Source organism: Chlamydomonas reinhardtii, chromosome 14 (assembly GCF_000002595.2).
Source record: "Chlamydomonas reinhardtii strain CC-503 cw92 mt+ chromosome 14, whole genome shotgun sequence".
Taxonomy (NCBI): Eukaryota; Viridiplantae; Chlorophyta; class Chlorophyceae; order Chlamydomonadales; family Chlamydomonadaceae; genus Chlamydomonas; species Chlamydomonas reinhardtii.
This window is the reverse complement of record NC_057017.1, coordinates 1,646,213-1,669,124: the sequence shown is the minus strand read 5'-3', so window position 1 is coordinate 1,669,124 and position 22,912 is coordinate 1,646,213. Positions and strand designations below refer to the sequence as shown.

Genomic DNA, 22,912 nt, shown 5'->3' with positions numbered 1-22,912 from the left:
CACCCCCCCCCCCACACACACACCCACCCCCACCCCCACCTGCTTCTTGGCGTGGTCGATCATGACGTTGTGCGGCTTGACCTGCGGGGTGGGTGTGTGTGGGGGGGAGGGCGGGTGAGTGTTTGTAGGGTACGAGGGCGTGTGTGAAGCATGCGCGTGCGTGTGCACACGGGCCAAGGGTGTGGGACCGCACCACCGCGGCAGCACCGCAGTTGGGCAGGGATGCGCGGGCGGCACGGCTGTCACATCGCCACCCCACCCCCACCCCCGCCCCACCCCACCCCACCCCCACCCTCCCCATCCCACCCCCGCCCTCCACTCACGTCGCGGTGCATGATGCCGTGGCTGTGGGCGTAGTCCAGAGCCTGCAGGGCGTGTGTACGGTATGTGGAGGGGGGGGGGGTTAGTTCATTCCAATCACAAGTAAACCCTAGGGGGGCCAAGGGGGGATGGGGCTGCGTGGTTGGCAAGGAGGGCACAGAGGGCATGGCCGCACGCTGCAACACCCACAACACCAAACTGCAATGCGGCCGCTGAGCCCCACGCCCTACACCCACAGCACCCACATACACACCACCGACCATCACACCATCGACCATCACACCATCACACCATCGACCATCTCCCCATCGCTCCGCCCCATCCCGCCACACAGCCCCCCCCCCCCCGCGCGCCTCCCCACGCGCTCCTCCGACGCCCATCACCACCCCGCCGCCACGGCCACCACCTCCCCCCGCCCCCCGCCACCTGCACTATGGGTACGTCCTCGTAACCCCTCATGCTCCCCTCACCCTCCCCTCCCACTCCACCCCCATCCCTCTCCACACCCCCACCCCCCATCTCCCACCCCGCATCCACCACCTCCCCCCACTCCACCACCTCCCCCCACTCCACCCCCGTCCCTCTCCACCCCCCCACCCACCCTGCTGCTCCATGACGCCTCGGCCCCCATCCCATAAGTATTACCGCTTGCAACTAACGCCTCTGCCTGTGCTCCGCTCGTTTTCGTTAATTTTGGTTTAGTTTGGGCTGGTATTTACAACCCCCCCGCACCCCATCTCCCACCCCGCGCCGCCTGTCCTCCCCCCAAACCACGACTGTTTCCTTACGGGATTGGTTCAACGTTAACCCCCCACCCCCCATCTCCCCCCTCCCCGCCGCCTGTTCTCCCCCCAAACCACACACACCCTGAGCAGCTGGTAGACGTAGAAGCGGATGTCGATGTCTGTCAGGGTGGGGTACAGCACCTTGAAGTCCTGTGTGTGTGGGGGGTTACATTCATGATTAGTTAAGGAAGTGGTAGACGGGGGGAGGGAGGGAGAGGGGGAGGAAGGGGGAGGGGGAGGACGGGGGAGGGGGTGGGAGAGGGGGAGGAGTGGGGTTGGAAAGGAGGGAGGAGGATGAGGGAGGAGGGGTTGCGGTTGCGAGCATGGTGGTGGTGGTGGATGGTGGTCTCGGTCCGCGGTTCCCGGAGCAACTCCCCAAGCGCCCAGCCCACCTGTCATGGACGGCTTACTCCGCCACTCCCCCGCACACACATACATCCACATCACACACGCCCACGCACACGTCCACACGCACACACGCGTACACACGCACCTGGTTGTTGACGTACTCAAAGATGAGACTGGGCGTCTTGGACTCGGGGTCGCGGACCTGTGGAGTGTGGGGGCAGCAGCAGCGGAAGCAGGAGGGCAGGGGGCGGGGCGAGAGCTAAGCGTGCCAAAGCGGGGGCGTAGGGCTGAGGTGTGCGAAGGGGGAGAAGCGGGAGGTAAGGGACAAGCAGTGCTGGTTGGGTTTGGGTGGGGCACGGATGGGTTCAGCGCCACAGGCCAGTCGGGCGCTGTTGCGTGCGTCGGCGGGGAGGCGGCGCCCGACTTGCTGGCTGGCGGGTGCTACTGCTGTTGCTGCTGCTGCTACAGCTGCTGCTGCTACAGCTGATGCCGGTGTGTCTGGGCTGCAGGGCCCCGCCACTGCTGCAGCTGCCGCAGCCCCCACGCCGCCTGCGGGACACGGCTGCGGGAGCTGCTGTAGGGGCGGCAGCGGGAGCTGATGCAGGACCCGCCGCCGCCAGAGAGCAGCGGCATGTGTGTGCCGCCAGCGAGCTCCGCAGCGCCACCCCAGGTGCAGTGGCGTGCCGCTGCCGGAGCTGCCACCGCCGGAGCCGCCACCGCCGGAGCCGCCACCGCCAGAGCCGCCGCCGGAGTTGCCACCGCTGGAGCCACAGGAGCTGCCGCCGGAACTGCCGCCGGGGGCTGTGAACCCCAACTCCAAGCGCACTGCTTGCGCCACAGACAGTGGCAGCAGTAAAGCGGCAGCGGGATGAGGCGGCGCCGGCTGTATGCGCCGCCGCCGCCGCCACCGGGCGCACAGCCGTTGCCGCGGCACAGCAGAAGCAGCGGCCAGGCCAGGCGTGAGGCCATCTGGACATGGGCATGGGCATGGGCATTGGTGCTGCGCCCGGCGTAGCCGGCAAGCGCGGCGGCAGAAGCCGGGGCCCAGGCGGCACAGGGCGCGAGGGCAGAGCAGCTGCGCCAATATGCAGGCGGCACGGTGCGGCAGCAGAGGTACCCTGCTCCTCCGCGCAAGCCACCACATCGTCGCGACCGTGGATGCCGCCGCGTGGGGCGTTGCCACCCCAACAGGCCACTGCATGGGCTGGTGCTGCTGCTGCTGCTGGTGATGTTGCCGCTGTGCCTCTAAACGCCGCCGCCGCCGCGGTTGCTGCTGCCGCGGCTGCGGCCGCAATCGGTGTCGGTGCTGGGTTCGCACCAGCGCCCCACCACGTCAGTCATGTATGTCCACGAGGCGGCGACGCACCGCACGCCGCACCAGCCGCGGTGCCGCTCCTGCGCGCCTGCCGCCCCCTGGCACCGGCCGCCCAGCGCGTCAACCATTTCGCAACTGCGGCACCCAGGACGGAGGGGGGGGCGCTGGCTGCCATGCCGTCGCGCACCCAGAAGCCGCCGCGCCTGATGCTGCCAGCACTGCGGCGGCGGACTGCGACGCCATGAACGCCGCAACACCCCAACGCTGGCTGCTGGGGCCGTCGCATTTGCAGCCGCGTGCGAACTCCGCTGCGTCCAAACTCAGTGCCTCCGCGTCAGGTGCGGCTGCTGCGGCTGCTGCGGCTGCTGCGGCCTGCTGCCTTCACAGCGTCGCCCAGGCTGCCGCGGCCGCGCTCAACCTGCTGCCACGAGAACTATACGGCTGTCCCCCGGCTACAGCCGCCGGCTGTGGCAGCAGCACCCGCGTGACCCGGGAAGTCCCACGCGCTGCAATCCCACGAGCTGGTCAGCCCCCGCCTCCCCAATTCCGTCCAGACATGCTGCTGCTGCTGTTGCTGCTGTTGCCGCGCGCCGGGTGTGGCACGGCACCCAGGAGGACGAGGAGGAGCCGGCAGCTGTCCACATGCGAGCTTGTCCGCAAGCTGTCTGCACAGGCACGCCGTTGCTGCTGGCGCCTAGCTGCACAAGCCCGGTGAGGCTTTGGACCTCACCGCGGCCCTGCCGCGACATCGGAGAGTGCGTCGCTGGCAGCCGCAGGTGTCATCGCCGCCGCTGCGGCCGCGGCCACTGCTTCGCTGCACCGCTGGCGTATGGCGCAGGCAGGGACCGACCGACCTGCCGGCTGTGTGCGCTGGCGCTGCTGCCACGAGCTGCTCGTGAGCATCCAACACAGCATTGCTGCTACGTGCCCGAACTGCTAGGCACTGCTGCTGCCGCTCATGCTACTGCAACCTGTGATTGCGGCTCTGGCATGCCCGGCCTTGCGCGGCGTTGCGGAGATGCACGGCAGCGGCGGCGATGGGCGGCCGCGCGCGCCTGAGGGTGCAGCCCAGCCCCCCCCCCTCCCGCCCCCAGCCGTCGGTGTTGCCACACACGTCGTCATGCATGGCGCTAGCTCCAAACGCGTGGCGGTACTAGAGCTGCATCCTAGTGTCCCACGGTGGATCGGCTCGGGCAACATGCACATGCAACAGCCGTCGAATGTGCGGGACAAACGTCCCAAAAACACCGCAACCCCCCTGCATCCACTCAGCTTGTCTCTTCCCCACCCTGTGCCCCAGCCTGCGCACAAAGGCCGGTCCCTGCATCCCCCACCCATCTGTTAATTGATAGCTACCCAGGCCACGCCGGCCAAGCTAACACACGTACCACGTCTAAGAGGCCGATGATGCTGGGGCCGCCGGTGATGTTCTGCAGAATTTTGATCTCACGCAGCACCTTCTTCTTCTTGACCGGCTTCAAAATTTTGATGATGCATTTGGAGCCGTTCACCACGTTGATGCCCTCGAACACCTCGCTGTACTTGCCCCGGCCCACTTTGCGCACGACCTGCGCAGCGTCAAGCGGCCCGCAAACACATGCAAAAGTTGAGGTATACCGACCATTGCGGCAACACCGTCAGGCCTGGGCTCGTGCCCCTAAGAGGGCTTCCGAAAGCCTGTCGGCCGGCACCATGCTCCCCGCTTGCTTGCCTCATAGTTATCCTGGTCGCCCCAGCTGATCTTTAGTTGCTCATAGGCGCTGTATTCCGCCGGTGCCTTCTCGCACACGTCCGGGTAGACCCTCGCCACGGAAGGAGCGCCCTCTTTGGAGCGGTATGCTTTCGAGTACCGCTGCGCCATCACCGCCTGCGGCACAGAGGGGCCGCGAGGCCGCCCCTCTATCCCTTGCGCCCTCAGTACCGAGGAGCAACGCGCGATGCTGCCGATGGACGAAATAGAGAGTCCGCAGTTATTAGGGCAATGAGACCGAGTAAGCCGGGCCAGGGAACGCATCGACGTGGGGAACGAAGTCTTGTTTAGCTATGGCAGGTGTCAGCGATGCGACGCTTTGATGTTTCGGGCCCGCCACATTGCAGCCCTTTGCCCATCCTGGCCCGCTCGCAATTGCAACGGGTTATGTCCATACGTTCATGTTACACGCCTTCGCTTCTGCTGTCAAGCCATGCGCTCGAGGCGTCGCAACTAGCGTCTCGGGAGTGCGGGTCGCACACACTTGCAAACTAAACGCGTCTCATCTACTTGTAATCACCTACTTGACTGCATCATGGCGCACACGCACACGACTGGCCTCACCAGCCTGGGCTGTCGCGTCGACCCCGAAACGTGGTCACCGCCCCTACCCGGTCGCTCAATCACCTGAACAAACGCTCTCAAACCACACATGCACAAGTTAAGAAGAAATAAGCTTCCTCGGGACTGGAGTCCGGCCACATACCACACACTCGACACTGTTGTCACGCGTGCGATGCTGCTGAGCCCCTTGCCCAACCCTGGCCTACCCGGGCCACTAGCTCCTATCGCGCAATGCCGCGCAGGACGTTGGCTAGCAAAGAATACTTGTCCGACCAGAACCAAGCCAAGCAACGCGGCCAGCTTCTACTAGCGTGGCCGCGCACCACACGAGCGCACGTCCCGTTGTGCACCTGGCAAGCCTACCCCACTTCTTCCCCCGGCAACTCGCATCCGCACCGCGATCTCCGAAACGCAACAACGCGGGCTGCGCGAGCTCGTTGCGCCTGGCTGATAGCGCAGCTTCGCCACGCAGAGCTGGGCCACGCCGCGGGTTTAGTAGACGCGGGGCTTGGGCGGGATGAAGGGCATCTCCTCGCTCAGCGGCTTCATGTGCACAGGCCGGTAGCTGATGTTCACCTTGTCGTTGGTCTGTGTGGGGGGAATGGCGGGGGTTCACACTTATGATTAAGTTAAGGAAGTGGTAGACGGTAGATAATCTTGGGGAACAGCAATGGTTACGGGGGGGGCGGGGGGGGGTTGTGTAGTCCAGGAGGGCAGGTAGAGCAACAGGGCCAGCGGCGAGAGGAGGCAAGGCGGCGCGGGGCCCGCACACAACGCCATGCCGACCGCCGCATCCGGCCATACCCGCATGCCGCACGCCCCGCCAACCCTCCCTGTACCGACACAAACACCCCGCCGCCCCCAGGTACAACCGCGCCCGCCCCCGGCGCTCACCGAGGGCAGGAAGCCCAGCGTGTGCTTCATCCAGTTGGCGTCGTCGCGCTGCGTGAAGTCCTCACGCGCGTGGGCGCCGCGCGACTCCTTGCGCTTCTCGGCCGAGTGCATGGTGACCGCTGCAGGCAGGGGCACGAGGATCACGGGAAACCAACCAGGTCAACACAAACAGCGATAAAACCGCGGCTGCCGGTTGCCTTAAGACAATGTAATACGTGGAACGGTAATTGGTGCAGCACCACGCGAAAAGCGGTAGCGGCCCGGTATGCCCAGGATACTTGGTCCGGGTTCAAGCGGTCGAGTCGCGCACCTGCGTTGATGAGCAGGTTCTCCAGCTCCAGCGTCTCGATGAGGTCCGTGTTCCACACCAGTCCGCGGTCCGTGGTCTGTGAGGCCAGCAGGCGGCGGCGGCGGTTGTGAGTGGGGTGAAGGCGGCGGCGGCGTGAGGCTAGGAATCCCACGGCACTCCTATGCGGCTATAGCTGTATGCCACACACCACCCACACCTCCACGGTATACCGTGCACGCGTGCTCCACACACACAAAACACAAGGGCTTTCGTTTCGTTCTTAGCACACAACACGAACACGTGCGGCGCCGCCACACACACCTTGACGTCCTGGAAGGAGGCCATGGTCTCGTCAATCAGCTTGCAGCCCTCCTCCAGCGACTCCTGCGTGCGGAACACCGCCGCGTTGTTCTGCATCACCTGCAGGTGGGGAGGCGTGGGGAGGAGGCAGGACGAAACAGGAGCGGAGATGGGGTGTTGGGTTGGAGCTGATAGGTGAGTGGGCTGCCGGTGGCTTTTACAGGGCTTGTGCTTGGCCTGTTTCCGTGAAGCTCTAGGGCACCCAATGAGCAATTGCAGGCAGAAATATACCGTAGACGCCATAGCAGATGTATCCACAGGCACACACGCACACGGTACGGTATGACATATTGCGGGCCATGCCGGAACCAGCCTTGCCCAAGCTCAACATGTCGCGCCTGCCCCTGCACCCCGCACCCCGTACACACTGTCTTACGCGCCCACCCCACCTTCTGCATGTTGCGGCGGATCTCGGCGGTACGCAGGTTGCCCTTGGCGTTGCGCAGCTTGTCCAGGCGCGCCACGGCGCCCTCGCCGGCGGTGGCGGGCAGCGGCTTGTGCGGGGTGTTGGGCTTCATGATCTGGCCTGTGGGGTGTAGGAGGGGCCAGTGGCGCAGGCGTCGAGGACTCAGCACTACGTACGGGGTTGTGGCGCAGGAGGCAGGAGGGCAGGGGCTGCAGCAGCTTGGGCATAAACGTCAGCATTACCCCCTTCATCACTACTGTTCCGCTATGCCCCCGTCCTCACCTCACACCGCGCCCCACCCCCGAACACCCCCCCTCCACACACACACACACACACACACACACACACACACACACACACACACACACACACACACACACACACACACACACACACACACACACACACACACACACACACACACACACACACACACACACACACACCAAACACACACACACACACATACACACCAAACACACACACACACACACACACACACCAAACACACACACACACACACACACACACACACACACACACACACACACACACACACACACACACACACACACACACACACACACACACACACACACACACACACACACACACACACACACACACACACACACACACACACACACACACACACACACACACACACACACACACACACACACACACACACACACACACACACACACACACACACACACACACACCTTGTGCTCTTTAACATACACACACACACACCACACCGTGCGTATCCTCTACCCCTTCTATCCCTTTCCTATCCCACCACCCCTCCCACCCACCGATGCGGTTGGCGCAGGCGCGGCCGAACACCACGATGTCCAGCAGCGAGTTGGCGCCCAGGCGGTTGGCACCGTGCACCGAGGCGCACGCCGCCTCGCCCGCGGCGAACAGGCCGGGCACCACCTGGGGGGGAGCGGGCGGGCGAAGGGCGGGGGAAGGGCGGGAGGGGTTGCATTCATGATTAATTAAAGAAGTGAAGGCGGGGATGGGAGGGGTTGCATTCATGAGTAGCTAAGGAAATGGTAGACGGCAGGCCATGGGGAGGGCGGGAGTGGGAGGGGGCGCCGGCGGACGGTCGGTGGGCCGCGTGCGTGTGGAGTGGGTGGGATGGCCGCGCCAGCAGGCTCAGGGCGACCTGCTAGCTAGGGCTAACTTTGGACCAATCCCGTAAGGAAGCAGTCCTGCTAGCTAGGGCCCACACGCTGGTGGAAACGCGCACACGCACACGGCCCCGCACCTTGTCGGGGTTGTCGGGCGTGGGCGCCAGCACCTCGCCCATGTAGTTGGTGGGCACGCCGCCCATGTTGTAGTGCACCGTGGGCAGCACCGGGATGGGCTCCTGCGAGGGGATTTAGGAATGGGAGGTAAGGGGGACGCGTAGAACAGCACACCGTGAGGTTGAGGCATCTGACAGCGGGCCAAAACACGGGCGCAACTTGCTATCGCGGCAAAGTTTAGGCCCCTCCCCGCCGATGCTGGTTTCTGTCCCCACAGTGCCTCCCCGCTACCACAACCTTCCCCGCCCCTCCCTCCCCGCCCTCCTCCACCCCGCCCTCCTCCACCCCGCCCTCCTCCACCCCGCCCTCCTCCACCCCGCCCTCCTCCCCGCGCTCCTCCTCTCCTCCCCGCCCTCCTCCTCTCCTCGCCGCCCTCCTCCTCTCCTCCCCGCTCCCTCCCTCCTCTCCGCACCTTGGTCACGTCAACGCCGGCGAAGATGGCGGCGGTCTCGGAGATGCCGGGCAGGCGCTCCGCCAGCAGCTCGGGCGGCAGGTGGTTGAGGTGCAGATAGATGTGGTCCTTCTCGGGGCCGCAGCCGCGCCCCTCCCGGATCTCCATGGTCATGGAGCGGGACACCACGTCACGCGAGGCCAAGTCCTTGGCGGTGGGCGCGTAGCTGGCGGCGCGGCGGGGTCCGGGGAGGTGTACATTCATGATTAGTTAAGGAAGTGGCAGACCGTAGATCATCGTAATGAACAGCAAGCGTTACCGACGCCGTCGACCAGCTCCCGGAGGGGAGGTTTGTTTTTGGGGAGTCAGATGGGTAGCTGGGGAGATGCCGGCGACTTGCGGGGCGAAGAGCAAGGTTTGAAGGCATGCACAAGCACTGGACCCGCAAATGATGCTGCCGGCGTCACGGGGTGCTGGTGGCCGCCGCTGCGCACCCCAGCGCTGGCGCCCTACAGCACTGGTGTAGCGCTGGCGCCGCTGTGGCGTGCGGCCCCCTATCCATATCCACATGCCCAAGCAACCCCCCTCCCTTCAAATCTAGAGGCAGCTTTCCTTGCCGCGCAACTGTTTCCTTACGGGATTGGTTCAATGTTAACCCCCCAATCTAGCCCACCCCAAATGTTCGAAGCGCCCCGCACCACCACCAGCTCACCACAACTTCGGTTCCCCTCTTGCAGCGCGACTGTGTCCTTACGGGGATGCTTCAGAGTCAACCCGCGCTTCCCCTCTCCAGCTCCCCCCCCCCGCTCCCTCACCGCTCCATGAAGCGCTCGCCCTCGCTGTTGCGCAGGATGCCGCCCTCGCCGCGGGAGCCCTCCGTGATCAGGCAGCCGGCGCCGTAGATGCCGGTGGGGTGGAACTGCACAAACTCCAGGTCCTGCGCGCCATACACACGTGTTAAAGAGCACAAGTAAAACGTTGCGCATACACACGTGTGTGTATGTATATGTGTGTGTATGTTTGTGTGTGTGTGTACATGTGTGTGTGTGGAAACACGAGAAATGAACGCGCAATACGTGCATACAAGCCGTGCGCGCCATACACGTGTGTTTTTGTGGGTGGGGTGGGGTGGGGGTAGATACCAGCCCAAACTAAACCGAGGCCAATGCAAAAGAGCGAGGTGGAGAGCGTGGGGGTGTCGGGCCAGGCCGCACCGGGGGCGAGAGCTGCACCGCGGCCCGCCTTGCTCCTTCGAGTCAACGTCAGGCCCGCCCCTCGCGCCCTGCAAAGCGCGCATGACCTAGCGCGACACCATCCCCAAAGCTGCTGCCAACGCCGACGCCCCCAACTCCCCCACCACGCCACCCAGCTGGCCTCCCTGCTCCCTGCTCCCTGCACCCCGGCTCCCCGGCGCCCCCAGCGCGCACTGCGGCCCGCACGCACACCTGCAGCGGGATGCCGGCGCGCGCCGCCATGGCGTTTCCGTCTCCGGTGCAGGTGTGTGCCGAGGTGGCTGAGAAGTAGGCGCGTCCGTAGCCGCCCGTAGCCAGCACCGTCTGGTGAGCCTGTGGGGGCGAGAGTGCAGAAAGACGTGTGTGTGTATGTGGGTGGTTTGGACGCGGCGGTAGCAATTCGAGGTGGAAGTTGCGGGTTCGCGGTGCATTGGGCAGTGCAGAGGGCGCGCGGGAGGTAGGTCTGGGTAGGAGAATGGCAGGGACAGGCCGCACGACATCGCCTCCCTTCCTGCCCTCGCCTTCACCTCCTCTACCAACCCATGGACTCGCCGCTGCACTTCCATTCCGGGCCGCAGCTGTTGGCCCGGCCCGGTGCCGCTGCCACATGCCGTACGCCGCAGCGCCCCCCCCTCAGCCCTTCAAGTCCCCCACAACGTGTGCAGGCCGGCCGCCCTTGGGCCATGGCTGCCCTAGTTCCTTGAGCCCACAGCGCGTAGCCCGCCCTAGCGCTTGTACATTCGCCTCTCCACCTTCCCCCTGACAAGCCCAGTGGGTACGCTCCCACCACCACCTAACCCCCGGGCCAGCCCCTTCCCGCCGACACCCCCGCCGGCACCAGTCCACCCCTCAAGCTACCCCTCGCGCACCTGGAAGCGGTGCAGGGTGCCGTCCTCCATGCACAGCGCCATGACGCCGCGACACACGCCGTCGCTGTCCATGATCAGATCCAGAGCGAAGTACTCCACTGCGGCGCAGCGGCGGCGACGGAAGGGTGTGCCATCCATTCATGCAAGTGTGATAAATTGGGAGTATTGAGGATTGGAGGCGCAGCTGGGGCTACACGCGTCACCGGCTAGGGCCACACACTTCGTGAGGTTGCCAACCGCGTTGCGTCTGGCTGCGAAATTGTGCTTATCAAGCACCGGAGAGACGCGTACATGTCAGTACCAGGGCTATCCCGCTGACATGCTGCGGTGACGGTTGCGCAGTACCCATTCCGCCGCAACCGCCGTCCCACCCTCCCCCCGTCCCCCAACCACCACCCACCCCTCCTCTCCTGCATCCCCCCCCGCTGTACAAAACCCACCGTAGAACTGGATGTCGTGCTTCATGGCCTGGCCGTAAAGCGTGTGGAGCATGGCGTGACCTGTGCGGTCAGCGGCGCAGGCGCAGCGGTACGCCTGGCCGCCCTTGCCGAAGTCCAGCGACTGGCCGCCGAAGGCACGCTGGTAAATTTTCCCATCCTCCGTGCGCGAGAACGGCAGGCCGTAGTTCTCCAGCTCAATCACGGCCTTTGGTGCCTCGCGGCACATGTAGTGAATTGCGTCCTGGTCGCCGAGCCAGTCGCTGCCCTTAATTGTATCGTAAGCATGCCACCGCCAATCATCCTCGGTCATGTTGCCCAGCGCGGCGTTGATGCCGCCCTGGGCAGCGACCGTGTGCGAACGAGTAGGAAAGAGCTTCGTGATGCACCTGCGCGGGGCGGGGCGGGTGGACCAGGTCGCCAACGTGGCACAACCAGACCCGGTTCAAGTGTGCGGGGTCACGACCGACATCTTACGCTGTGTTGAAGCCCAGCTCCGACAGGCCCACCGCCGCGCGCAGACCAGCTCCTCCCGCTCCAACGACAATTGCATCATACTGGTGGTCAATCACCGGGTAGGACTGCGAAGCGAAACCAGCCTGCTGTGTCGCGGCAAGGGCCGCCCGCTGACCAAGACCCGCCAATTGCTGCAGGGACGATGCCTTGGAGGCACCGCCCAGCAACTTTGCCAGCACGGGCATGGCGCGCTGTGTAACTCAGCGCCTGCGCGGCGATTGAAGTGTCGGTGCCGAAAGAACTTCTGCCACGCCAGTCGCGGCGCTGTAATTCCCTGTCCTAGGTTTGCTATCAGCCACCTTTTCACTAATGCACCACAGCGACTTGCTGAAAGGGCTGTCAGCACTCGAGAGTTTTGAGGCAATGCACCCCCATTCCGCATTCTCCATTACTCGCGTTTGACTTGCGTTGCACGGGTTGGATCATTAGCTAGGGTTGAGATATAGTAATTTTGCCCGTCCACAAGGAAGAAAGGGCTAGGACGGGTGCATAACACGATGCTGCTCAACCGGCCCAAACTTGGGCAAAGGATCGCTTCCCCTGCGCCATGCCACACGGTACCAGTCTCCGTCGTGCGCCAGAGCAGTAGGCCGGCGCGGGTTGCCCCGGTGGCCCGGAACAACTGGAAGACGTTCGGTCCTAGCGCTGAATTCTCTGATGGCGATGCCGAGTTCTACCAGCTTTCTAGCCGTTTGAGCCAGCAACACGACTGGTTTGCCCCCAAGGGCCCACAGCCGGAGGAGCAGGAGGCGTCGACCTCCGATGCACCGGAGGAGCAGCAGCGGGAGTCGTCGTCGTTCGGGTTGTCCGAGCGACAGATCCGTGCCCTGGGCCTCGCGGGCCCCCGCTCGGACATGCCGGACCCGGTAGGCAGAGCGCACTGGTGTGGTGCACCCTGCGCCGCATGCTCTCTGGGGCGCCAGAAGCGGTAGATCTAAATGTGGCTGTTGTCGCGCAGATTACGCTATCTTCAAGGTCATATCTCCGTGGCGAGAAGTTCACGCCAGACCAGTTTGGCTACAATGTCACAAACATGGCCGGCGGGAGCAGCTACCGCGGTCGCAGCTACAGCGGGGCTCGGGCTGCTTACGGTGACTACCCTAACTACCCGGAGGGCCGGCCTCTGTTCCTTCCAGAGGCCGAGCGTTTCGGCAACCCTCCCGACCTGCCATCGCTGCTGCTCCAGCAGCGCGTGATCTACATCAGCATGCCGGTAAGCGCAGCCGCTGGGCCAACGTGCAGGAAGAAGGCTCTGGGGTTTGGGGACTGAGGCGGGCAGCGGGTAGGGGGGCCGGTGGGACGAAGGGGTCTGGGGTGCTCCGGGAGAGTCTAGGGTTTTGCAGGCAGGCAGGCCACGTCAGGCTCCCTCCCAGAGCTCGCAGCATGGGTCTCCAGGCGCAAGGGCCGAATGCAAAGGGGAATGCGGTCACTGCACGCGTAAGCCATGCACTGGACAGCTGGCACACAGTCAGGGGGTGGGGGCACTGGCCAGCCGCACGTGCCGGTCGGCGTGGCACGCAGCAGCGTCTCGCAAACAAGCAGCGACGGCGAGCTGCGAGCTGGAGCGCCCGGAGCCAGCCATAAAGCTATACGGTGGTGGGCTTTGGCGGGCTTAGGCTTGGATTCGACTCTCTGGGTAGCAGCTGGAGATTATGACGTATGCGCGGTTTGTGAAGCTCGGCAGACAGCTGGGAAGAACGGCGGGTACTGTTCGGGCCGGAGATGGTCCCGCTTGACCTGGGTGCAGGGCACCTTGCTGGGTCGGACTGCAGGGCACCCTTGTCGCAATGCCGCATACACGCCTCCGATGTGTCAGCACTCGGGAGTAGCCAGAGGGTCTGGTGGCCCTCGAGCGCATACACCAGGCGCTGCACGCTGCCGGTGCAGCTGAACCGCCGCATGCGCGCGGAAGCCTGGATCGGGACTGGGTGTGTTTGGCGAGGGGGGTTGAAGGTTTGGGGATGGGGTGCGCGTCCTGGGAGAATGTAGGGCAGCACCTGGACCGGCTGTGCTGCATGGAACCACCGTGGCGGGGCTCGAGCAGCCAATGCTCAACGCCTGCCAGTCATCGCGTGGCCTCAGCACGGAGGGGCTGCACGTCAGCGCGTCCCCGCGTACCGTGGCAGTCCCGTGACGCGCGTCGCAGCATCCCACGATCCCTCGCGGGCCACTCGCACCTCACCCGGTCTGCCCCGCCCCCCTCGATTTAGTTTGGGCTGGTATCTACAACCCCAAACCCCGTGCCCAGCACCCCGCTGTGCTGTTTCCTCCTCTGCGCACCTCGGACGTCGGCACTAGGCTTGCTCGCGCGCTCTGTTTAGCCTGGACGGCTGCCCTACCCAGCGTGTAAAGGGCTCGGCATTGACAGCATCCCCATCCCCCCCCCATCGTGTCTTAATCAATCATGTACGGAACCCCAACCCCCATGGGAAGGGTGCTGAGGTCACCCCAACCCCTCCCCCAAGATATACTGCCGTCTACCATTTCTGTAGCTTGATCCATGCATGGCACCCGGCACCCCTCGTTTACCACTTCCTGCACTTATGATGACTGCAACCGCTCCTGCCCCTCGCAGTTCCTGCCCAGCGTGACTGAGCTAGTCGTGGCGCAGTGCTACTACCTGGACTTTGACGACCGCAACCGCCAGCGCCCCATCTACGTCTACCTCAACTCCACCGGCTGCATCAACGACAAGGGGCAGGTGCGGCCCAGGCACTGGGGGGCTGGGGGGGGGGGGGAGTTGCGGGCACGGGGGGGCCAGGTGCGGCCCGGGCACGGGGGGGGGGGGGCCGGGGCGCTGGGGGCTGCAGGCAGCGGGCAGAGGGCGGGGCTGGTTGCGGATGTGCGCACGGGGGCAGCTCGTTTCCGGCAGCCCACTCAAGTTGTGGTGGGTGCGGGTATCTGGCGCGCGGGCGGGTTTGGCGGGGGCGGCAGCAGCCAGCGGGGTGGGAATGGCACGGCGTGGAGCGAGCTCGGGGCGCATGGCAGTGTTACTGGAAACATGCAGTTCTGTTACCTTTGCGTGTCACCACTGCCACCACCTGCTACCGTATACCGTATACCACTGTGCCTGGCTACAACTTCGCTTCTTGAATATGAAGTATGATTTCCTCTGGACGTCGGCGCAATGACCCGTTCGCCACATGGACGGCTTGTCCCCCCCGCCCTCCCCTCAGGCCATCTCCGCCGACAACGAGTTCTACGCCATCTGGGCGGCGCTGGGCTTCACGCGCGCGCCGCTGTACACGGGCGTGACCTGGAAGGCGCAGAACCAGGCGGCCGTGCTGCTGTCAGCCGGGCAGAAGGGGCACAGGTGGGGTGTGTGTGGGGAAGGGGGGTTGTAGATACCAGGCGAGGAGGAGAGGGGGGGAAGGGGGTTGTGAGTACCGGCTCAAACCAAAATGAACTGAGGGGGAAGGGGCACAGTTAGGGTGGGCTGGGGCGGGGAAGGGAGGGTGGGTGGGTGGGGCAAGGGGCGTTGGCAGCGGGGTGGGTGCAGGTCGGTGGTGCGGGAGGGGCGCGGTGGTCTGGGTCCGTGTGGAATGCGGGTGTTCTGGCGGGCGCAGATGCAGCTGTGGAGGCACACGCAACAAAACGGGAGCGGGGCAAAGGAACAGGGCTGGAGCTAGCGCGCGGGCAATCGTACTGGTTCCGTGTCGGAGGGTGGATACGGTAGCACACGACGTTGCGGTGATCGGGTTGCGGCAGTGCAGCCCTGTGCGCTGTTGCGACACGCGGTCTGTGACGGTGGCGGCGGCGGCCGCAACCCTGGCTGGCCCCGCGGGGCCCACCCCACACGGGCACCAGCGCCCTCCAACCCCCGCAACCCCATACATACCTAGCGCCACAGCACCACAACACCCAACTCCACACCTCACCACATCACATCGCACCACACCGCATCGCCTCACGCCGCAGGTACTCGTTCCCGCACGCCAAGATCTCCACCGCGCCGCCCGTCATGAACCGCGTGTTCGGCCAGGCGGTGGACGCGCAGCTGCAGGTGTGCGGGCTGGCAAAGAGGGCAGTTTCAAGGATGTTTGGAAAAGCGGTACTGGATGCACTGAAGACTGCAGACGAAGTCGTTACCAAAGGAGGGGGGCGGGGGCTGGGTACGTGAGATGGGGCTGGGGGCGTGGAGCTGAAGGGCGTTAAACACGTCGTATATTTGGCGAGCACTTGGTAAAGGGGCACAGCCGCGGGACAGGAGCGTCGCGCATTTCAGCCATTCACGGCCATTCCTGGACAATTTTCATTGGGCTTGGGTTCCAAACTCGCTCATCTCTCCCCCTGCTCCAGTCCCCCTTCGCCAACGCCCCTGCTACGACCCCCCTCCACCTACGCCCCTTTGTCCTCCCTCCAGTACCATTATGCCTGGCTGCAACGGCGCTTCTCCTTAGTTTATGATACGTGGATCCCTCCTCCCTCTCCATAAATCATCATGCATGGATCCCCCTCCGCCCCTCCCCTGCCATCAGGCCAACGAGCTGGACTACGCCACCAAGTACTACGCTGCCATCCTGGCTCGCTCCACCGGCAAGGACCTGGAGACCTGCCAGAAGCAGTACCTGTCGCGCAAGCGGTGAGACAGAGCTAGCGAGGCAGGCACGCAGGAGGAATGAGCAGAGGCAGGAAGGGAGGAGCAGAGGCAGGGAGGGAGGCGCAGTGGCAGGGGGATGCTGTGAGGGTGGGGGCGTCATGGGAGCTTTTTGGGGGCCGCTGCGGGGTGTGGGCGGCCAAGTGGGGAGGGGCTGTGGTCATCAAACCCATCGCTTTGGGAGGATGCAGTGTATGAGGCGCTCAAGGAAGGGTGTGCGCCGTGCTGAGAGTGCCCCACCCGTTCTCCCTCCCCCCACCTTTCTAACGCGTGCGGTAAGCACTCCGCTCTTCATGAACGGCTCCCCCTTTACTACCCATGTCCACTGCCGCTTCCGTAACTAATCATACCGTACTGCATCCCCGCAACCCATCAATATTATCACTTGCAACTAACGCCTCTACCTGTGCTCCGCTCGTTTTAGCCTGGTTTGGTTTAGTTTGGGCTGGAATTTATCCACCACCACCCCGACGACTTCACTTCTTAACTAATCATGAATGTAACCCACCACCCCCCCCCCCCCCGCCGTGCAGCTACTTCTCGGTGAAGGAGGCATACGAGGAGGGCCTGGTGGACAAACTGGTGCCCGGCTTCATGCTCAACCGGTGGGTACAGAACAGTAGTCGAAGTTCTGATCCTTTAAATCGGTTTACCTTGCGGGCGTTGTCCGACTGGCGGGCGTCACGCTGCATGGCTGCATGCTTGGCGCGCTAGGCATGAAGGTTGGCGTAGCAGGGGTCGTAAGGGGACGCGGTGCAGAGCCTGCGCGGTTGCAAAGCAGGTGGCAGGAGCGGGCAACCTTAACAGGCAGACAGGGCCCCCAGCCGTCCTCACCTGCTTGCGCACGTGTGCTTCGCAATCCGCCGCTCCAACCTGCAGGTTCCGCAAGATGCAGAAGGACGCGGGCGTTGGCGAGGAGGACTTGTTCGACATGAACAAGCCCAAGTTCAAGTTCCGCCGCCAGTAGAGGGCGCCAGTGTTGGTCTGAGGGCGCCAATTTGCGTGACAGAAGTTGCTGAGGTGTTCATGACTTGAGCGGCTGTAGGGGTATTTGCGGGTTGTGGGCGGCGCGGCAGGCGTGGAAGTGGGGGCGGGGTGGGGGGTCTGTGTGCGCGATGTGCCGCAGTTGTAGGCGAGTAGGACGTTGGGGAGTGTCTTGTGTTTCTGGGATTCGTGAAGAGGACTTCCGAAAAACGTGTGTCAGGCAGAGAGCGAGGATGCGCTGCGCATTCGTAAGGGCAGGTGGCCAGGGTGGCGGCGCACAGGGAGGTTACTCTGCATGGCCGGGGCGTCGGGGATCAAGGGAGATGGGTGGCGACCTGGGTGGTGACTTAGTACCAAGAGTGTGTGTCGGCTGCGCGTGAATGCTTGCCTGCACGCCACAGGCAGGGTGAGGGGTGTTATTGGGGCGTGGCATGCGCGTCTGTGGCCGCACGTTCGCAGAAATGGCTTCGCGTGGGCGGTCGACTGCCTGCAGGTGCGCATCGGCTATGCTATCCGCGCGGTGTGGCGTCGCATTGAGTCTGTGTGGTGCTATCGCCTTGGCCGGGCGCCCGGAGCGTGAGGAATGCGCGTCAGCAAAACATCGACACAACCTGCCAGCTACCGTCGGTACAGTAACAGCGCGCGAACAACGCACCAATGCCTTGTCCCTTCTTGCTACGCATTTATGTGGGCACGGGTGGGAGCCACACACATCGGGACTACGCTTTCCTGCCCCTTGCCATGTTCCATCACGAGCTTCGCGTGGGCGGGCACGACTGTAACTTGAAGAAAACCCGTTAGTCTCCCGCCGTGAATTAGTCAGGCGTAGCCGACAGCCTCGGCAGCGAGCGGGCTGGTCGGGCCTGTCAACTGTGGATAATGCAGATCAAGATTATTTAAAAAAACAGCAAGTGTCTGCCAGCAGCCCGCCGACCGCGAGCCGGGTTATTTTTACGCCGATTACCGCTCGAGCCTTCTTCGCGCCCGCTGATTTGTCCTTTGAAAGCATAATGTAGACCTGATATGATTGAACGTACCTAAGCCTTGCTGCACTGCTGTTGGGAGCCGGAGGTGAGCGTGGTCATCTCCCTGGGGCTTACCTCCCTTAGCTCTGGTTTCCATCCGGGGCATATATGAGAGCCGGCGCGGAGTACACTATATACTTAGTCTAGCATTCCGCATAAACTACAAGCGAACTGCACAGCACAAGTTGTCTTAACTCTTGAGCTTCGGACAGACAAGTTTCTGTGCTCTTTTGCCCGCGCGCATTGAATTGCATAGGCGCTGTGACTTGTAATAACGTGCACGTCTACCAGGGCCCGAAACAAGTGCGCGGTGTCCACCGGCCTTTCGATTGCCCTGAAAGCCCGTCCGGCGCCTCGCCGAAGCAGGGCTATCGCCAGGTCAGTCCGCAGCTTTCGACTTGTTCCTACCATTTGTGGCATGCGCGCGCGGAACTTGCATCACCGTTGTGGTTCAATAGGTGCCGCTGTGTGGCGGCCAAACGGGGGTTCCGGCACCTGCCTTCCCCGCGCACTCGACGCCCCCCACCCGCCCTCAGCTCTCCCGCTCACTTCTCCCCCTTCCCTCCGCAGCTTCCTTAGCACCTCATCAACATGCCCAACAATGGGACGTGGGCGACGGGAGATGACCTACTGGTTCAGCTCTTCGGCGAGATGCCATCCATGGCCCCCGCCGTGCTCGCGCTTATCCTCTACGCGCTCGGCGGCCTGGTCGCACTGATCCTGACCTGTCGCACCAAAGCCTGGTTCATGAGCGTCGTCACCATCACTGCATGGCTTGAAGCCCTGGGCTTTGCAGCGCGAGTGATGGTCATCAACAGCCCCAACCTGAACGTGTACATTGGTGAGCGCGAGCCGCGGCGGCCCATTCCTCGCTCCCTCGCTCAACCCCATCCATCCTCCCCCTCCCCCTCCCACATCCCGACCCACCCACCCTCACCCACCAGCCCCCATCAACCCACCCTCACCCACCAGCCCCCACCAACCCACCCTCCCTCCCTCCCTCCTCCGCCCCTCCAGGCATGCAAGCGCTGCTCATCATCACGCCAGTCATCCTGCCGCTGGTGGACTACATCGTGGTGGGCCGCCTGGTGGGGCTGGGCGACCCGGCGGCCCTGCACCGCTGGATCAAGCCCGTCTACATCCCGCGCTTCTTCCTGGCGTCCGACGTGTTCACGCTCATGCTGCAGGTGGGTGGTGAACTGATGAAGGGCGACAGGCGGTTGGTGGAGGGCGGGGGTCGGGGGGGTGGAGAGGTGATCGGGGCGGTGGTGGCGTGCGGGGGACGTTTTGAACTGGGGGCGTGGCGGGAGGTCGTGTGTATGGCACGGTTGGTGTCGGCCCCTTCACTTGTAGCCCTTCTCCCAATCAGCACACTGCCGCCCTCCCTCCCCAACAGGGCGCCGGCGGCGGCCTCATCAGCGGCACCGACCCCAAGTCCCGCGACATGGGCCGTAACCTGCTGCTGGCGGGCTTGTTCATGCAGCTGGGCTTCTTCACCTGTTTCTCTTGGCTTACCGCCTGGGTGCAGACCAGCAAGGACTTCGCCCTGCGCGACCGTACGGCGGCGGCGGGGCTCGTCCCGCGGCTGGGCACGGTGTTTGCGTGCCTGTACACCACCATCGTGCTCATGTACCTGAGGAACATCTTCCGCACGGTCGAGTTCATCATGGTGAGGGGGCCTGGGGTGAGAGGGCCTGGGGTGAGGGGTTTCATTTGGGTGGTGTGCATGGAAGGGGGGGCGTGTGCGGACGTGCGGTTATGGGGTTCTATGTGAGATGTGGGGCACGTGCGGGTGCAAGCGCTGGATGATGCGGACCGGGGCAACGAGCTGTGCGGGTGGGGGTGGAAGTAATGGTGTGCGTGCCCCGCCTGCGCCGCCATGCCGTGCCCGACTTGGCTTGTGGCGCGCTCTTGACGCCTGCCACGTCTTCTTGTTATCCACTCTCAGGGCTACGACGGCTACCTCGCAACACACGAGGCGTTCTTTTACGGTGAGCCCATCATAGCCGCCCGCGTTAGCGTTCATACCTACAGATGCAGATCTCGTTCGTGGACCCTGTCGCATGCCCCTGTCCATCTGAGCGGCGCCCTTGCTCGACCCTGTGTTGAAGTATCCCCGCCCGCTTTCGTGTATTATTGCTGTGCACAGGCTTTGACTTCGTGCCCATCTTTGGCTGCGTTGTGCTTTTCTGCGTGTGGCACTTCGGCTACTATATGCCGGTCAAGGGCGCGGGCAGCGGCTTCTCCGCCTCGTCCACACCGGTTGCTCCCCTCAAGCTGGAATTGATGGAGGCCGGGCAATATCAGAAGGAGGCCGGGCAATATCAGATGGAGGCCGGGCAATATCAGAAGGAGGGGAAACCGGCGGCTGTAGCAGAGTCCAGCACCGCCGCGGTGGCGGGCTCGGCAGTAGCAGTGGCCCCTGCGCCCGTCGGCGGTAGCAGTGGTAGTGGCGGCGTGCGCACGTGCTGGATGTGCCCGGCACGGGGGGCTGTCAGCAGTCCGCGCGCGGTTGGCAGCAGTGGCGCGAGCAGCGCTGCTCTGCCACTTAGCAGCCTGCCGCTAGGCCATGCAGCGGAGCGGGGGAATGTGGTGGTTACCATTCCTTCCTCGGCAAGTGATTAGATTTGACGGTGCGGACAGAAGAGCTGTTGTGGGATTAGCGTGCTGTCGGGTGCGGCTGCTGCATACAGCGCGTCTGGCGCGCTCGTGATGTGATACGGGCGCGCTCTGTGTGTGGTACTGTCCTTGGTGATGCTGTGCATGCGCTAGCAGAACTGCAGGAGCTTGTTGAAGATTGACTCGACCCGCAACTTAAGGGGCCTCGGTAACTCACCCGTCATGAACTGAAGTGATAGCGGTGAACTTCTTATCGTGTCAATCTGTATGGTAGTACGGTACCGGTATCCAGGACTCGCAGGCGGCTCGCTGACTGATGCTGTGAAGGAATCTGGATTTTGGACAAGCGGTGTAGCGGCATGGGCTGTGTGGCTTGTGACCCGGAGTGTCATGTTTAGCATACGCATTGCACTTGCCACTGTTTTTGGCTGAGCTGTGGTGAGGTTCTTGCGGCGTGTCGCCAAGGACAAGGTGATGATATGAGTCATATGACGCCAGCTTGCGGCAAGGGATTGGGAATGTAGATGCCGCCAGCTCATTCATGACACAAACATATACATACTCGACAAATGGCGTGTGTTCTGCATCGTAACATTCCAAGGCGCTCTCTCACCCATGGACTCCGTCATCTCTGACAGCTGTCAATTTGCTGTCAATCAGACAATACTCGAGTAACACCTGTGCAACTCACCACCGGAGCCTGCTGTCCAATTCGTTTCTGCGTTGGATGTGCCCACTTGTATTGTGCTTCCGCACCCGCATCCCACAGTGCTAGCTGCGCACCAGGAGAGCCCCTGCGCGACAGATTACGGCGGGGCAATTGGAGGCTGGCGGTTGGCACACCTCGCGAGTGGGAGTGCATAGTCGTGCGCGCGCCGTTTGGGAAGCTGCGTGTAAGTTGCGCGTAAAGTCAGAGAGACGCATGGGGCTGACCCTGTCTCCACAAGCTGCCTCCAAGCGCACACGCCACACGGTTTCACAAGGTTGACACTGCGCTGGGCAGGGAACACTCCCCTGGCGCTGGTACCCTCGCGGGGCGGTGGGGCCGCGAGGCGCCTCGCCGTGTTGACACTGGGACAACCGCGCGGCGGGACTCGCTGGAGTGCACGACGGTGCCTTGGGGCAAGGCAGGGCAAAACATACTATGACTGACATTGGCTATTAGGTGCAGGCCTTCGATTGAACAAGCAAGGGAGCAAGGGGGCGCCGACATAGAAAGCAAGCCACGCGCCCTGCACAGCTGGTACCTTGAACACACGTCAGCGGGGCAGAGCAGGCCGTTAACTTCATCCTGGGGCACATGAACTGTCTTCAGAAGCGTGCTTTCTCCCAGCACTTTCCTGCTGCTTCTAGGGTGGTCTGGCATTCCTGACACAGGCTATTGCAGAGCCGCTCAGCCCCTGGAGGATCTGCACAAGTCCCTGAAGGGCTCTGAAGGGCTCTGGAGGGCTCTGAGGGCTCTCGAGGAGTATGGAGGTTGGCTACCGAACATGGCGCTCGGCGTTCATTTCCCCAGGCCTTCGTTTCGTGCCTTCGTTTCCCCTGCGCCCTTTCCCCTGTCCCCTGGCTCTCCACACTTTCCTTGGCCCTGGAAGTTGATGCGACCGCAAAAGCTCTGCCCCCCCCCTCTTCAGGGAAAGGGGCAAGCCAACACGACCGCCGCCTGTGCGTCCGGCCGCCGCGCAGCAAGAAGTCTGTTCCGTGTTGGGTCTGGAGTGACTATAGGAGTAACGAAAGAGCAGCGCCGGTGCAGCACGAGTGCAGAGCCGGCGCTGCGCTCTTTAGGCGAGCGACAGCCTCATCCCGTGCATGGCACGTACCAACCGTCACCATCCCCTCAACCCGATCGAACGGCTAGGTTAAGCCCGTGGCTCTGCCGGTGAAATGCACGAAC

The 22,912-nt window shown here is 63.6% G+C and overlaps 4 protein-coding genes across 4 annotated transcripts in view; 2 read left to right on the top strand and 2 right to left on the bottom strand.

The window, feature by feature from the left end:
• The window catches only part of CHLRE_14g619166v5 (uncharacterized protein), an 8,716-nt gene extending 3,914 nt beyond the window's left edge, over nt 1–4,802 (bottom strand). Inside the window, exons 1-6 of the mRNA XM_043070148.1 lie at nt 4,481–4,802; nt 4,158–4,337; nt 1,600–1,656; nt 1,188–1,256; nt 324–365; nt 40–81 (exon numbers count right to left, since the gene is read on the bottom strand). Coding sequence (XP_042916821.1) covers nt 40–81; nt 324–365; nt 1,188–1,256; nt 1,600–1,656; nt 4,158–4,337; nt 4,481–4,630 — 540 coding nt within the window. The 5' untranslated portion in view covers nt 4,631–4,802. The remainder of the gene's footprint in view (nt 1–39; nt 82–323; nt 366–1,187; nt 1,257–1,599; nt 1,657–4,157; nt 4,338–4,480) is intronic.
• Nucleotides 4,803–4,911: 109 nt separating this feature from the next.
• CHLRE_14g619133v5 (uncharacterized protein) lies at nt 4,912–12,112 on the bottom strand. The gene is made up of 13 exons (XM_001689790.2): nt 11,755–12,112; nt 11,281–11,666; nt 10,841–10,938; nt 10,185–10,304; nt 9,555–9,676; nt 8,761–8,965; nt 8,309–8,410; nt 7,851–7,974; nt 7,016–7,152; nt 6,588–6,686; nt 6,288–6,363; nt 5,978–6,096; nt 4,912–5,671 (listed from the first exon to the last, which is right to left on the bottom strand). The coding sequence occupies exons 1-13, from the start codon at nt 11,976–11,978 to the stop codon at nt 5,576–5,578; spliced, it is 1,908 nt and encodes a 635-aa protein (XP_001689842.1). The 5' UTR covers nt 11,979–12,112; the 3' UTR covers nt 4,912–5,575.
• Nucleotides 12,113–12,212: 100 nt separating this feature from the next.
• On the top strand, nt 12,213–17,935 carry CHLRE_14g619100v5 (uncharacterized protein). Its single transcript, XM_043070147.1, has 8 exons — nt 12,213–12,659; nt 12,752–13,006; nt 14,369–14,494; nt 14,970–15,106; nt 15,712–15,796; nt 16,272–16,375; nt 16,924–16,995; nt 17,270–17,935. The coding sequence occupies exons 1-8, from the start codon at nt 12,291–12,293 to the stop codon at nt 17,355–17,357; spliced, it is 1,236 nt and encodes a 411-aa protein (XP_042916820.1). The 5' UTR covers nt 12,213–12,290; the 3' UTR covers nt 17,358–17,935.
• A 257-nt stretch (nt 17,936–18,192) lies between these two features.
• CHLRE_14g619050v5 (uncharacterized protein) lies at nt 18,193–21,624 on the top strand. The gene is made up of 6 exons (XM_043070146.1): nt 18,193–18,777; nt 18,970–19,240; nt 19,417–19,586; nt 19,796–20,068; nt 20,348–20,390; nt 20,549–21,624. Exons 2-6 carry the CDS (start codon nt 18,991–18,993, stop codon nt 21,022–21,024), a joined length of 1,212 nt encoding a protein of 403 aa, XP_042916819.1. The 5' UTR covers nt 18,193–18,777; nt 18,970–18,990; the 3' UTR covers nt 21,025–21,624.
• The last annotated feature ends 1,288 nt before the right edge of the window (nt 21,625–22,912 follow it).

Excerpts from the sequence above, each read along its gene's own strand:
- CHLRE_14g619133v5 (XM_001689790.2), bottom strand. The coding sequence starts at position 11,978 with ATGCCCGTGCTGGCAAAGTTGCTGGGCGGTGCCTCCAAGGCATCGTCC. Across the intron at positions 8,411-8,760 it reads CCGGCGTTGACGTGACCAAG|GAGCCCATCCCGGTGCTGCC; the intron begins GTGCGGAGAGGA and ends ATCCCCTCGCAG. Across the intron at positions 6,097-6,287 it reads GAACCTGCTCATCAACGCAG|CGGTCACCATGCACTCGGCC; the intron begins GTGCGCGACTCG and ends CCCTGCCTGCAG.
- CHLRE_14g619100v5 (XM_043070147.1), top strand. The coding sequence starts at position 12,291 with ATGCTGCTCAACCGGCCCAAACTTGGGCAAAGGATCGCTTCCCCTGCG. Across the intron at positions 12,660-12,751 it reads GCTCGGACATGCCGGACCCG|ATTACGCTATCTTCAAGGTC; the intron begins GTAGGCAGAGCG and ends GTTGTCGCGCAG. Across the intron at positions 14,495-14,969 it reads GCATCAACGACAAGGGGCAG|GCCATCTCCGCCGACAACGA; the intron begins GTGCGGCCCAGG and ends CCCTCCCCTCAG.
- CHLRE_14g619050v5 (XM_043070146.1), top strand. The coding sequence starts at position 18,991 with ATGCCCAACAATGGGACGTGGGCGACGGGAGATGACCTACTGGTTCAG. Across the intron at positions 19,241-19,416 it reads CAACCTGAACGTGTACATTG|GCATGCAAGCGCTGCTCATC; the intron begins GTGAGCGCGAGC and ends CCGCCCCTCCAG. Across the intron at positions 20,069-20,347 it reads GCACGGTCGAGTTCATCATG|GGCTACGACGGCTACCTCGC; the intron begins GTGAGGGGGCCT and ends ATCCACTCTCAG.